At 48.8% G+C, this 15,331-nt stretch overlaps 1 protein-coding gene across 1 annotated transcript; it reads right to left on the bottom strand.

Moving 5' to 3' along the window:
* Positions 1–6,991: 6,991 nt before the first annotated feature.
* LOC311118591 (succinate receptor 1-like) lies at positions 6,992–7,945 on the bottom strand (the record flags this gene model as incomplete). Its single annotated transcript, XM_084193381.1, has 1 exon — positions 6,992–7,945. A coding segment is annotated over one exon (954 nt), but the record flags the coding sequence as incomplete, so codon positions are not given.
* Positions 7,946–15,331: the final 7,386 nt, after the last annotated feature.

Below are 15,331 nucleotides of genomic sequence, written 5' to 3'. Positions count from 1 at the left end.
CCACTGTGACTGACCCAAAATTAAGGAAAGCTTTGACTATGTACAGACTCAGTGAGCATAGCCTTGCTATTGAGAAAGGTAGCTGTAGGCAGACCTGGTTCTCAAGAAAAGACAGGATATGTGCACACTACCCACAAAATGAGGTGGAAACTGAGTTGCACTTCATAACTTCCTGCCAAATGTATGACCATATTAGAGACACATATTTCCCTCAGATTAAACAGAACCACAAATAATTCGAAAACAAATCAAATTTGGATAGACTCTCATATCTATTGGGTGAAATGCCATAGTGTGTCATCACAGCAGCAATATTTGTGACCTGTTGCCATAAGAAAAGGGCAACCAGTGAAGAACAAACACCATTGTAAATACAACCAATATTTATGTTGATTTATTTTCCCTTTGTTTACTTTAACTATTTGCACATTGTTACAGCACTGTGTATAGACATATGACATTTGAAATGTCTTTATACTTTTTATTGCTTATTTCACTTTGTTTATTATCTATTTCACCTGCTTTGGCAATGTAAACATATGTTTCCCATGCCAATAAAGCCCTTAAATGTAAATGTAATTGAATTGAGAGATTGAGAAGGAGAGAGAGAGAGAGAGGGAGAGAGAGAGAGAGAGAGAGAGAGAGAGAGAGAGAGAGAGAGAGAGAGAGAGAGAGAGAGAGAGAGAGAGAGAGAGAGAGAGAGAGCGAGACAAGCCTATCAGTCTTAAATAAGCCAATCAGTCTTCAGTTTGGGCTCAAAGACATCAACACTCAGAATGCTACTAACCAAAATGTAGCCTACTCCTTTCTTCACTGTCTTCCCTGTCTTTCCTGTCTTCCCTGAGTTCCCTGTGTTCCCTGTCTTCCCTGTCTTCGCTGTCTTTCCTGTCTACTCTGTGTTCAATGTCTTCCCTGTCTTCCCTGTCTTTCCTGTCTTCCCTGTGTCCCTGTCTTCTCTGTGTTCCCTGTGTTCCCTGTCTTCCCTGTGTTTACTGTCTTCCCTGTGTTCTCTGTCTTCCCTGTCTTCCATGTGTTCCCTGTCTTTACTGTCTTCCCTGTGTTCCCTGTGTTCCATGTCTTTCCTGTCTTCCCTGTGTTCCCTCTGTTCCCTGTCTTCCCTGTCTTCCCTGTCTTCCCTGTCTTCCCTGTGTTCCATGTCTTCCCTGTCTTTCCTGTCTTCCCTGTGTTCCCTGTGTTCCATGTCTTCCCTGACTTCCCTGTGTTCCCTGTCTTTCCTGTCTTCCCTGTCTTCCCTGTGTTCCATGTCTTCCCTGTCTTCCCTGTGTTCCCTGTGTTCCGTGTCTTCCCTGTGTTCCATGTCTTCCCTGTCTTTCCTCTTTTCCTTGTCTTTTCTGTCTTCCCTGTGTTCCATGTCTTCCCTGTCTTTCCTGTCTTCCCTGTCTTCCCTGTCTTTCCTATCTTCCCTGTGTTCCCTGTGTTCCATGTCTTCTCTGTCTTCCCTGTGTTCCCTGTGTTCCATGTGTTCCATGTCTTTCCTATCTTCCCTGTCTTCCCTGTGTTCCCTGTCTTCCCTGTCTTTCCTGTCTTTCCTGTGTTCCCTGTCTTTCCTGTCTTTCCTGTCTTCCCTGTGTTCCCTGTGTTCCCTGTGTTCCATATCTTCCCTATCTTCCCTGGCTTTCCTATCTTCCCTGTCTTCCACGTGTTCCCTGTGTTCCCTGTGTTCCATGTGTTCCCTGTGTTCCATGTGTTCCCTGTGTTCCATGTGTTCCCTGTGTTCCATGTGTTCCCTGTGTTTCATGTCTTCCCTGTCTTTCCTGTGTTCCCTGTGTTCCATTTCTTTCCTGTCTTCCCTGTGTTCCCTGTCTTCATTGGATCTGGGTTATTGTGCTTGCCTCAAGACTAGGCTGTCAGGAGTTTGATACTGTTACCCTCCTATTTGATTGTATTGACATTGAAACATTCTTAAGAGGACTGAAAATAATATCTGAGATGTCTATCTGTCTATCTATCAGTCTGTCTGCCTGTCTGTCTGTCTATCAATCTGTCTGTCTCTGCTCTGCCTGATAGCAGTGGTGTAAAATACTTAAGTAAAAATACTTTAAAGTACTACTTAAGTAGTTTTTTTGGGTATCTGTACTTTACTTTACTATTAATATTTTTGACAACTTTTGCTTTTACTTCACTACATTACTAAAGACAATTATGTACTTTTTACTCCTACATTTTCCCTGACACCCAAAAGTACTTGTTACATTGAGAATGCTTAGCAAGACAGGAAAATTGACCAATTCACACACTTATCAAGAGAACATCTCTGGTCATCTCTAATGCCTCTGATCTGGCGGTGTCACGATCGTCTGAAGGATTGGACCAATGCGCAGCGTTGCGAGTGAACATGATGACTTTATTAATCCAAAGAAACCACGAAAAACAACAAAAGACGATACGTGAAGTACTATACTGAAACACACTAACAACAACACAGAAACAATAACCCACAAAACAAAGGTGAAAACACACAGAATATATATGGCTCCCAATCAGAGATAACGAGCCGACAGCTGACACTCGTTACCTCCGATTGGGAGTCATCGACCAATCACCACATGACACAAACAAAATGAAACTCACCCATACCACACACCACCAAATGAAATACACCCAAACACAAGAAAATGAACAACCCTGGCTCAATATAAACGTCCATAGAGCCAGAGTGTTACAGTACCCCCCCCTAAAGGTGCGAACTCCGGGCGCACCAACATCAGGACTAGGGGAGGGTCTGGGTGGGCGTCTGTCCATGGTGGCGGCTCTGGCCCCGGTCGTGATCCCCACCCCACCACAGTCACAACCTGCTTTGGTAGCCTCCTCCCAATGACCACCCTCCACCTAACCCCACCTGGACTAAGGGGCAACCCCGGACTAAGGGGCAGCATCGGCCTAAGGGGCAGCACCGGGATAAGGGGCAGCACCGGGATAAGGGGCAGCACCGGGACAAGGGGCAGCACCGGACTACGGGGCAGTACCGGACTAAAGGGCAGTACAGAACTAAGGGGCAGCACCGGGCTAAGGGGCAGTACCGGACTACGGGGCAGCACCGGGCTAAGGGGCGGCACCGGACTCAGGGGCAGCACCGGACTAAGGGGCAGCACCGGGCTAAAGGGCAGCACCGGACTAAGGGGCAGCACCGGACTAAGGGGCAGTACCGGACTACGGGGCAGCACCGGGCTAAGGGGCGGCACCGGACTCAGGGGCAGCACCGGACTAAGGGGCAGCACCGGGCTAAAGGGCAGCACCGGGCTAAGGGGTATCACCTGACTAGATGGCGGATCCTGGCTGGCTGGCTCTGGCGGATCCTGGCGGGACGGCTCTGGCGGATCCTGGCGGGACGGCTCTGGTGGATCCTGGCGGGACGGCTCTGGCGGATCCTGGCGGGACGGCTCTGGCGGATCCTGGCGGGACGGCTCTGGCGGATCCTGGCTGGACGGCTCTGGCGGATCCTGGCTGGACGGCTCTGGCGGATCCTGGCTGGACGGCTCTGGCGGCTCCTGGCTGGACGGCTCTGGCGGATCCTGGCTGGACGGCTCTGGCGGATCCTGGCTAGACGGCTCTGGCGGATCCTGGCTGGACGGCTCTGGCGGATCCTGGCTGGACGGCTCTGGCGGATCCTGGCGGGACGGCTCTGGCGGATCCAGGCTGGACGGCTCTGGCGGATCCCGGCCGGACGGCTCTGGCGGATCCTGGCTAGACGGCTCTGGCGGATCCTGCTGCTCATGGCTGGCTGACGGATCTGGCTGCTCATGGCTGGCTGACGGATCTGGCTGCTCATGGCTGGCTGACGGATCTGGCTGCTCATGGCTGGCTGACGGATCCGGCTGCTCATGGCTGGCTGACGGGTCCGGCTGCTCATGGCTGGCTGACGGGTCTGGCTGCTCATGGCTGGCTGACGGATCTGGCTGCTCATGGCTGGCTGACGGATCTGGCTGCTCATGGCTGGCTGACGGATCTGGCTGCTCATGGCTGGCTGACGGGTCTGGCTGCTCATGGCTGGCTGACGGGTCTGGCTGCTCATGGCTGGCTGACGGGTCTGGCTGCTCATGGCTGGCTGACGGATCTGGCTGCTCATGGCTGGCTGACAGGTCTGGCTGCTCATGGCTGGCTGACGGATCTGGCTGCTCATGGCTGGCTGACGGATCTGGCTGCTCATGGCTGGCTGACGGATCTGGCTGCTCATGGCTGGCTGACGGATCCGGCTGCTCATGGCTGGCTGACGGGTCTGGCTGCTCATGGCTGGCTGACGGGTCTGGCTGCTCATGGCTGGCTGACGGATCTGGCTGCTCATGGCTGGCTGACGGATCTGGCTGCTCATGGCTGGCTGACGGATCTGGCTGCTCATGGCTGGCTGACGGATCTGGCTGCTCATGGCTGGCTGACGGATCTGGCTGCTCATGGCTGGCTGACGGGTCTGGCTGCTCATGGCTGGCTGACGGGTCTGGCTGCTCATGGCTGGCTGACGGGTCTGGCTGCTCATGGCTGGCTGACGGATCTGGCTGCTCATGGCTGGCTGACGGATCTGGCTGCTCATAGCTGGCTGATGGTGCTGGCTGGGAGACTGGCGGTGGAGGCGGACCCCAGCCTCGGATTGCAGTCAACATCTCCAGCAGGGCGGCTCCCATCTGCAGGAGCTGCTCTTCCTGGTCCCGAACCCGAGCTTCCAGTCTAGTATGGGCTGCGTCGGCTCCTGCTGATTCCATAGCAGATGTATGATTCTGTCTGGCGGAAGGCTCTAGCGGCTCCTGTCTGGCGGAAGGCTCTGAAGGCTCATGGCAGACGGACGGCTTTGCAGGCTCAGTACAGACGGGCGGCTTATGCAGCGCTTGGCAAACGGGCAGTTCAGACGCCATAGGGCCGACGGGCAGTTCAGGCGCCGTTGGGCAGACGGCAGACTCTGGCCGACTGGTAACGCACCCCGTAGGATTCGTGCGTGGAGCAGGAACAGGCCGGGCTGGGCTGGCGACGCGCACCTTATCCCTGGTGCGAGTGGCCGGAACAGGCCGGGCCGGGCTGGCGACGCACATCGTGGACCTGGTGCGTGGAGTAGGAACAGACCGGTCCGTACCGGGAACACCCACCACTGGCCTTAACTGGGGATCAAGAACGGACCGGACCAGACTGGGAACACACTTCAGTCTCTCATGCCGTGCCACAACAACTTCCCTCCCTCTACTCGCCAATGGCTCCCGTAATCCGATAGCCTTTTCTCCAGCTCTACCTGTGGCAGCCTCCTGCTGCCCAGCTGCCCAAGCCATGTGCCCCCCCCCAAAAATTTCTTGGGGTTGCCTCTCTTCCACGGGCTTCCAGCCTCGCCTTCGCGCTGCCTCCTCGTACCACCTCCTCTCGGCTTTGGCTGCCTCCAGCTCTTCACGAGGGAGGCGATATTCTCCCGGTTGTGCCCAAGGATCCTTTCCGTCCAATAACTCTTCCCATGTCCAGACCTTAGGAGGCGTCCATAACTCCTGTGTAGGTAGGTCCTGTTGCCGCTTGTTACGCTGCTTGGTCCTTTTGGGGTGGGTTATTCTGTCACGATCGTCTGAAGGATTGGACCAATGCGCAGCGTTGCGAGTGAACATGATGACTTTATTAATCCAAAGAAACCACGAAAAACAACAAAAGACGATACGTGAAGTACTATACTGAAACACACTAACAACAACACAGAAACAATAACCCACAAAACAAAGGTGAAAACACACAGAATATATATGGCTCCCAATCAGAGATAACGAGCCGACAGCTGACACTCGTTACCTCCGATTGGGAGTCATCGACCAATCACCACATGACACAAACAAAATGAAACTCACCCATACCACACACCACCAAATGAAATACACCCAAACACAAGAAAATGAACAACCCTGGCTCAATATAAACGTCCATAGAGCCAGAGTGTTACAGGCGGACTCACTAAACACACATTATTTGTTTGTAAATTATGTCTGAATGTTGGAGTGTGCCCCTGGCTATCCGTAAAAATAAAACAAAATAAAAATAAACCATGTCGTCTGGTTTGCTTAATATAAGGAATTTAAAATGATATATACTTGTACTTTTCCTTTTAATACTTAAGTATATTTTAGCAATTGCATTAACTTTTGATACTTAAGTATATTTAAAACCAAATACTTTTAGACTTTTACTCAAGTAGTATTTTACTGGGTGACTTTCACTTTTACTTGAGTCATTTTCTATTAAGGTATCTATGACAGTTAGGTACTTTTTCCACCACTGCCTGATAGTGTAAAGTCCCAACCTATCTCTAGCAGCAGTAAGGTCAGTGGTCAGAGTGTGACTCTCTGCTAGATCTGATCTGACCCCTGTCAGTCTGACATCATATCCCCTGTCAGTCTAACATCATATCCCCTGTCAGTCTGACATCATATCCCCTGTCAGTCTGACATCATATCCCCTGTCAGTCTGACATCATATCCCCTGTCAGTCTAACATCATATCCCCTGTCAGTCTGACATCATATCCCCTGTCAGTCTGACATCATATCCCCTGTCAGTCTAACATCATATCCCCTGTCAGTCTAACATCATATCCCCTGTCAGTCTGACATCATATCCCCTGTCAGTCTGACATCATATCCCCTGTCAGTCTGACATCATATCCCCTGTCAGTCTGACATCATATCCCCTGTCAGTCTAACATCATATCCCCTGTCAGTCTGACATCATATCCCCTGTCAGTCTAACATCATATCCCCTGTCAGTCTGACATCATATCCCCTGTCAGTCTGACATCATATTTCTGCAATTCCTATTTTGGTGCTTCTCTCCATTTTCCTTTTGTTTTAGCATTTGTGTGTGTTTGTGTGTGTGTGTGTATGTGTGTGTTTGTGTGTGTGTGAGTGTGTTTGTGTGTGAGTTTGTTTGTGTGTATATGTGTGTGTGTGTGTGCATGTGTGTGTGTGCATGTGTGTGTTTGTGTGTGTGTGTGTACATGTGTGTGTGTGTCCAACAGGATCTTACATTGCAGACCCCCTCATCTGTTCTATCCTTCTCACCAAGCCTCTGATCTTGGCCAATAGGAGCTCTCTGAACTTGTCTCCCATGAAGAAGTAGAACACAGGGTTAATAGCACTATGAAGGAACGCCACTGGCCTGCTCAGGATGTATGCACTCTCTATATACACCATGGAGCACCTATGCATCCCTGCCCAGGGATGCCGTGACGCTATCCTCACATTCCTCATCACATGATAAGGTAGGTACAGTACCAGAAACATGGCCGCTACAGCAGTGACAACCCGTACGGGCCGGCGGAACGATGTCCCCCTGCCCTGTATCACTTCCTTGTGGGCACGGAGGAGCCAGCTGATGTGGTAGGAGAAGAGGCCAAGCCCCAGCAGAGGCAGCAGGTATCCAGTCACTGTCAGGCCCAGACTGTATCCCAGCATGTTCTCCACATCCCCCAGGCTGCCAAAGTCCTTACATAAGGTCAAGTTCTCTTTCTGCATGTCCTGGACCATGAAGAAGATGAGGGGGGCCACCTGGATGTTAACTGCCACCCAGGTCACGATAGACAAGCAGAGGGCTGCCCTCTGGGTCAACAGGAAGTGATGTCGTGATGGGTGTCGTATGAGCAGGAAGCGGTCCATGCTGACCCACACCATGAAAAGGATGGAGGAGTAGAGGTTGGTGTGGAGGATGTAGCGGTTGATGATGCAGCCGAAGTTGCAGTCTTCTGATTGGGAGTTGGCGTACAGGTAGGAGAGACGTGGCAGCGTGCACAGAAAGATTAGGTCAGAGACAGCCAGGTTGAACAGGTAAACATTGGTGCTCTTCCACTCTGGCAGGCAGAACACATAGCCCAGGACCACCAGCAGGTTGCTGGGGAAACCCAGGGCAAACTCCAGGGCGTAGGCAGGTGTCAGGTAGTACTTCAACAGGAGGTCATTTTGCACTGTACAGTTAAACACCTAGAGAGGAGAGGAGAGGAGAGGAGAGGAGAGGAGAGGAGAGGAGAGGAGAGGAGAGGAGAGGAGAGGAGAGGAGAGGAGAGGAGAGGAGAGGAGAGGAGAGGAGAGGAGAGGAGAGGAGAGGAGAGGAGAGGGGGATATGAGAGGAGAGGAGAGTAGAGGAGAGGAGAGGATGGGAGAGGAGAGACGAGGGGGGAGATGAGATGAGAGGAGAGGAGAGGAGAGGAGAGAAGAGGAGAGGAGAGGTTTGTTTTCCCATTTAGTGGGTTGACCTGACTTGCTGTCAGCAGTCAGCAGGTATCTAAACAATACAACTGAGTATGTTGGCAAAACAGAGCTATCACTCACCCTGTAGCTATTTCATTCTCTAACCTCAACACTGGAGCTATTTCATTAACTAACTTTTACCCTGTAGCTATTTCATTAACTAACCTCAACCCTGTAGCTATTACATTAACTAGCCTGAACCCTGTAGCTATTTTATTCACTAACCTGAGCCCTGTAGCTATTTCATTCACTAAGGGACTGGTCGAAATTTCAGCAATTATTATTATTATTATTACCTGGAGGAAAATGGGGGGCGTAGGGCTGTGGCGGTCACGAAATTTCATCAGCCGATGATTGTCAAGCAAATAACTGTCAGTCTCACAGTAATTTACCGTTAATTAACATAAACATACAGTTGAAGTCGGAAGTTTACATACACCTTAGCCAAATACATTTAAACTCAGTTTTTCACAATTCCTGACATTTCATCCTAGTAAAAATTCCCTGTCTTAGGTCAGTTAGGATAACCACTTTATTTTAAGAATGTGAAATGTCAGAATAATAGTACATAAAATGATTTCTTTCAGCTTTTATTTATTTCATCACATTCCCAGTGGGTCAGATGTTTACATACACTCAATTAGTATTTGTTAGCATTGACTTTAAATCGTTTAACTTGTGTCAAACATTTCGGGTAGCCTTCCAAAAGCTTCCCACAATAAGTTGGGTGAATTTTGGCACATTCCTCGAGACAGAGCTGGTATAATTGAGTCAGGTTTGTAGGCCTCTTTGCTCGAACACGTTTTTTAAGTTCTGCCGACTTCAACTGTATTTAGCATCTCCTGGCTTCCACATGTAGCCTACACGCCATTTTAAAAAGTCTAATAAATCCATGTAATATAGCCTACAACTTCACAATAAATCCATTATTTATTTTAGACAGGTCTAAAGAAACATGACATGTAGAAAATGTAGTCCATTTCAGAAGAACAGAATAGCATACTCTGAGTTGTCCTTATGTTAGGTCCTGATCTGGTATGCCATATGGCTGTGGGCTACACTAGTTCATTTAGCAGACAAGATTTGCGTAGAATTCCGTGGAATTATTTTATATTATTTCATAGTATGAAGAATACAATTGAACAAAGCTGAATAAATAATACATATTTTCTCTAAACGATTTGAGGGAGTGCCCACATGCAGCATGATGAGACTAATGATGATTTGAAAAAAGTCACTTGAAAGGCATGAGCTCTGCTTAGTTTGTGCACAGGCTGTACACACTCCAATAGACTCTCATTCACAATTTGACAAGCACTTGATAATGCCTCGAATTTCACAGCGGAATCCCCTTTGTGGCCATAATGCACCGTAAAAAATCCATGCCTTTTGCGGCCCGGAGTGCTGCGTTGTGCCCTTCTCCCTGAGTGTGCTGCGCCTTCACAAAGGCTACATACAAGTGAAGACAGACACACCGGGACGCAACTGTGCGCGTCCTTATCCAATTCCGGGGTGCATATTGAAGATATTGGATGAACTGTCCACATTTACTTTCCGTCATCCAACAAGATGAATAGGTCTAACGAACAGCAAAAGCACTAGCCTATGTCAATCTACTATCCCCAATAGTACAAAAGTCGACCTATTCTATTCTGAGCTAGAAATAAATATTCCAAACATAGTCTGGGACGGTTGTGGAATGCGATAGATCCCAAATTAATACAACCACTAGCATCAAAAAACCTTTGCAACAGATCAGAACGTTTAGCTTAAAATGTTGATCAACCATTAGGCTATTTCTTCACATTATAAGCGCAGCAATGCGCACATGGCAGTAGGCTATAAACGCGAATGTTCCATTAGTGGAAAACACCACTATCAAAAGTGACCGCAAATCCATTTATACATGTCATGCTTTTATTATAAAGGTGCATTTTTATGGTGAAAATTATCTTCCCCAAATATGAACCTCATGCGTTGCTTATATATGCCAGTTAGGCTTTACACCCCTTGTAAAGCTGATTAATGTGCTTCATTTGAAGAAAAAAAGGCTTTGATTCTTGTGCTGGGCATCATTCACAAGTGATAATATATCATTCACAAGTGATAGGCTAATATTGTCACCCATCAGACTATTCTTCATTTAATCTTGTCTTTAAATATACTAAATAATATATGTGTGATATTTGTTTCCATTTAGAATGGACCATTATCATGCACCTGTATAGAAACAGGGGCAGCGGGAAAAAATACATGTAATCTATGCACTTAAATAGCGAATGGAGGACGCTTTTCCCTGTGGTTCATTTTCATGCCAGCCAGGTAGGCTATACTCCTGTTGTAAAGAGAAGCAATGTGCTTAATATTAGGAAAGTTGAGAAATAAATATATTAGGTCTAGCCTATAGAAAGCTGATGGGATCCTCCTCTTTTTAATAGAGGCCATCACTCTGTTTTCTCGCGCAATTGCATAGCCTATAGAAATGTTGCGCAACATGAGCTCATGGGCGCTCATGAAGTGTTTGATTAGATTTTCGATTACATTTGCATTGATGTCAGAGTGATTAGAGGGACAATAGAGTGCTGAGTACCAGGCAGTTAGCAAGTTTGGTAGGCTACTAATGACCATCAGCAGCATCAGAGCTTGGAGAAGCCTAATTACTGTGTCTAAACGGTCATGTGGAATTTGACTGACTTCATGACTCGTGACCGCCGGTGTGGTGGTAATAGGGCTTTATGCTTTTTCAATTTCACTCAGCGGGAAGGTTGAGTATTTTTTTATTTAATCCAGGGGAGGGTCATGTAATCTGTTAACGATTACATTTCAGCATTTGTCAGCATTTTGGAATTTACGTATTGAATTAGACTATATGTCAATTTGGTGTACAACCCTGCTCTCTCTCTCTCTCTCATTCTCCCTCATTCTCCTAGCTGAGTCCGGCTGGGTGGGCATTTCGCTTTTGCCTTTCCATTGGCAGTTCGATCAGTCCCTCTTTGTGCTTGGCCTTTCCAGAACGTGGGCGTGTAGAGTATCTGGCGAATAAAGTAACGCTTGTAGTGATGAAGTAGGAAGCTAGAGCGTAACATAAATGCTGCATTCATAACAACTTGAGACACTGAAATCTCCGACTTCCGACTTCAGTGACTTCAAGACAACTAAGAACTCGGGAAACAAACGAACTCCGAATGGGAGAAACGGAACTTTCATCTCTGAATTCAAAGTCGGAAACTCTGACATCTTTTTAAGCTCCGACTTTCCGACCTGAAGATCACTGACGTCATGATTTGACCAAGTTTTTTTCCCTTCCTTTTTTTTCGGTTTCCCAGTTGTCTTGAAAGCACAAAAAAATGGTGGTTTATCACAACAATTGTAAATTCATTGGGTAGGCCTATAGGCTAGGCCTATTCACTGCAATATTATTGCTAATAATTCCTCTTTAGCTCTTGGAGTCCCAGGAAAAGATAAACTAGGCCTACAACAACCCGTTGTACACTCATTCTGTTTGCTTCTGTTTGGTTATAAATGGTAAACGGTTTCTTTAATGAATACGCCCCTGGCTCGGAGGAGAGAGAGAGAGAGCAGGTGCGATGGTGTGATCAAATAACGCTATGAGTAGCCTTCTAATGTACCTTTCTGGAAAGTGTACTCTGTCGAGAACAGACCCAAACTGATCCAAATGGTTGGATAATCACACCCTGTACAGTATACAGCTCCATTCTTGTGTATTTTATTGTATTCCTATTCTGTTACTATTTTATTTGTATTATTATTTTAAAACTCTGCATCATTGGGAATGGCTCATAAGCAAGCATTTCACGGAAAAGTCTACACCCGTTGTATTCGTCACATGTGACAAATACAATTTTGATTTGATTTTATGCAGTTATTTTGGCATGAAACATTTGATAACCGCTTGAGTGATATTGTCTTCCTCTTTACTGTAATCAGAGGACTAATGTCATATATATATTTTGTGTGTTGCCTGTTTTGCCTGTTATTTTGGCATTAATACGTGTTAAATATCAGTTTGCAAACAATGTAAAAAATAAAAATAATAATTGAGTTAATAAAGCCGCATACAAACATGGTCTCATTTTTGCTTTCTTGAGTTTTACAACTGACTAGTTTTTCTTTCCTTTCTGTGGTGGTGGGAGAGCCAGTGGAAGATACAGAGCGTAGGGGTTGGTAATGTTCTGTAGTGGCACTGTGATTGGCTCAGTGTTCTGTCACTCATGGGGACACTACGTCACCAACAAATCTACAGGGAGAGCTAGAAAGTTCAAGCCCCTTGGGTGCTGCCATAGATTTACATTAGAAGTGCCAATCCAAGAAGGCTCAAGGTCATTGTGTCACGCCCTGGCGCTGGGGACTCTTAAATGTTGAGCCAGGGTGTGGACTTGTTATGTTTAGTTGTCTATGGGTGTTCTAGATTGTGTATATCTATGTTGGCCAGGGTGGTTCCCAATCAGACACAGCTGTGGCTCGTTGTCTCTGATTGGGAACCATACTTAGGCAGCCTTTTGGCACTTTTGTTTTGTGAGATCTTGTTCCGTAAGGTTTGTTTTGGTGTTTAACCTAGGACTTCACGTATCGTTTGGTTTGTTGTTTTGTTCGTGTTGTGTACGTAAATAAAGATGTACGCTTACCACGCTGCGCCTTGGTCCGCATCATGTAACGATCGTGACAGAAGATCCCACCAAAATAGGACCAAGCAGCGTGTGCAGGAGCAAACGGCAGGTATGGAACAGGAGGTTACTCTGGTAGATGTCCTCCTCGGTTGGGGGAGAATCACAGAGGAGGAGGCCGTCCGCTACCGGAGGGCGATGAGGGAGGATGCCCAGGCAGGAGAGGAGAAGCGGCGCCAACCGGGTCGTCATCGGACAGGCGAGAGGCAACACCAATCATTTTTTTGGGTGGGGCACACGGCATGGACGACGGGGATGCTGGAGGCAGCTACAGGACATATCGGCGGATTAGGAGAGGAGGCCACCAGGTTTGGGGGGCTGGAAGGGAGGTTGGCGGAGCCTAGAGGTAGAGCAGAGCCAACTCCTCGTACTCAGGCTAGGCAGCGTGAGACTGAGCAGGTTCCGAGTTATGCGGAGCTGCGTACTGTGCCGCGAGTGGTCCGGCACAGTCCTGTACGTCCTGTGCTAGCACCACGCACGTGTCGTGATAAGGTGGGCATGGAGCCAGGACGGAGTGTGCCGGCTCAACGCTCGTGGTCTCCAGTACCCCTCCTCGGTCCCGGATATCCTGCGCCAGTGCCACGTGCTGTAGTGCCAGTACGAGTGCACAGCCCTGTACGTCCTGTGCTGATGCCTCACACAGAGTGTGTAGAAATAGGCATTCAGCCAGGATGGGTTGTGTCAGCTCTTCGCTCCAGACCTCCAGTCTGTCTCCACAGCCCGGTCCGGCCTGTTCCTGCTCCCCGCACCAAGCCAGTGGTGCGCGTCGTCAGCCCGGTCAGGCCCGTTCCTGCTCCCCACACCAAGCCAGTGGTGCGCGTCGTCAGCCCGGTCCGGCCCGTTCCTGCTCCCCGCACCAAGCCAGTGGTGCGCGTCGTCAGCCCGGTCCGGCCCGTTCCTGCTCCCCGCACCAAGCCAGTGGTGCGCGTCGTCAGCCCGGTCCAGCCCGTTCCTGCTCCCTGCACCAAGCCAGTGGTGCGCGTCGTCAGCCCGGTCCGGCCCGTTCCTGCTCCCCGCACCAAGCCAGTGGTGCGCGTCGCCAGCCCGGTCCGGCCCGTTCCTGCTCCCCGCACCAAGCCAGTGGTCCGCGTCGCCAGCCCTGTCCGGCCCGTTCCTGCTCCCCGCACCAAGCCAGTGGTGCGCGTCGCCAGCCCGGTCCGGCCCGTTCCTGCTCCCCGCACCAAGCCAGTGGTGCGCGTCGTCAGTCCGGCACAGCCTGTGCCTGCTCCACACCGGAGCCTGAGCAATCCGCTCCACCGGTGTCCAGTCCAGCTCCGGCCAGCGGGCCAGGCCAGGGGCGCTACGGGGGGGTAGCGAGAGAGTGGTGGTCACGCCCGGAGCCGGATCCGCCTCCGAGGCGGAATGCCCACCCGGCCCCTCCCCTGTTGTGTTTGGTTGGCGCGGTCGCAGTCCGCGCCTTTGGGGGGGGGGTACTGTCACGCCCTGGCTCTGGGGACTCTTAAATGTTGAGCCAGGGTGTGGACTTGTTATGTTTAGTTGTCTATGGGTGGTCTAGATTGTGTATATCTATGTTGGCCAGGGTGGTTCCCAATCAGAGACAGCTGTGGCTCGTTGTCTCTGATTGGGAGCCATACTTAGGCAGCCTTTTGGCACTTTTGTTTTGTGGGATCTTCTTCCGTAAGGTTTGTTTTGGTGTTTAACCTAGGACTTCACGTATCGTTTGGTTTGTTGTTTTGTTCGTGTTGTGTACGTAAATAAAGATGTACGCTTACCACGCTGCGCCTTGGTCCGCATCATGTAACAATCGTGACACATTGGCCACAGATAAAATGACATCAAATCGTGTTATATCTACTGTAGCATTGATTGGACTGATCATGTCAACATCATACTTTCAAAATCTTAGCTAGCAAACTAGACAAGCAGTCATCATCATGAATCAAGTCAACAATCTACCGGCATATCCTTTCCAATCCTTGTCATATGCAGATAAATTATAGATAAAACGTATATGTACTCATCGGCCATTGGACATAAACATTACACAACAAGTTGGAAATCGCAAATTCAACAATTAGTGGTTTGGAAGGAATCAGTGGCTAACTAAAAGCGTTACAAAGCAATCACTACCCTGCTATTCGTTGTAGAGGGTGTGTGGTCCAAGTCTGGGTTTAAGGGTCTCTTTTCCAAGCTTAAAAGGATAAACATTTGCATGCAACACCATGGGCCAGAAAAGGTTGAATACATTAGCCATGTTGTCAATCCAGAATGACTTCTGCCAGGTTCAAAACAACTGGAAACTCGGAACTCGGAAATCTCAGACTTCAGTGCGTTCAAGACAACTGGGAACTCGGAAATACTGGGAAAATACATTTTGAACGGTCATCCAACTTGGAATTCCAAGTCGGGAACTTGGGCCTCTTTCTAGAGTTCCGACCTGAAGATCACTGATGTCATGATTCGACCTTGTTAT

The sequence above is a fragment of the Coregonus lavaretus genome, assembly GCF_964263955.1.
Source record: "Coregonus lavaretus genome assembly, contig: HAP1_SCAFFOLD_4885, whole genome shotgun sequence".
In the NCBI taxonomy this organism is placed as follows: domain Eukaryota; kingdom Metazoa; phylum Chordata; class Actinopteri; order Salmoniformes; family Salmonidae; genus Coregonus; species Coregonus lavaretus.
The sequence above is the reverse complement of the archived record's forward strand: the minus strand, read 5'-3'. Positions and strand labels throughout refer to the sequence as shown.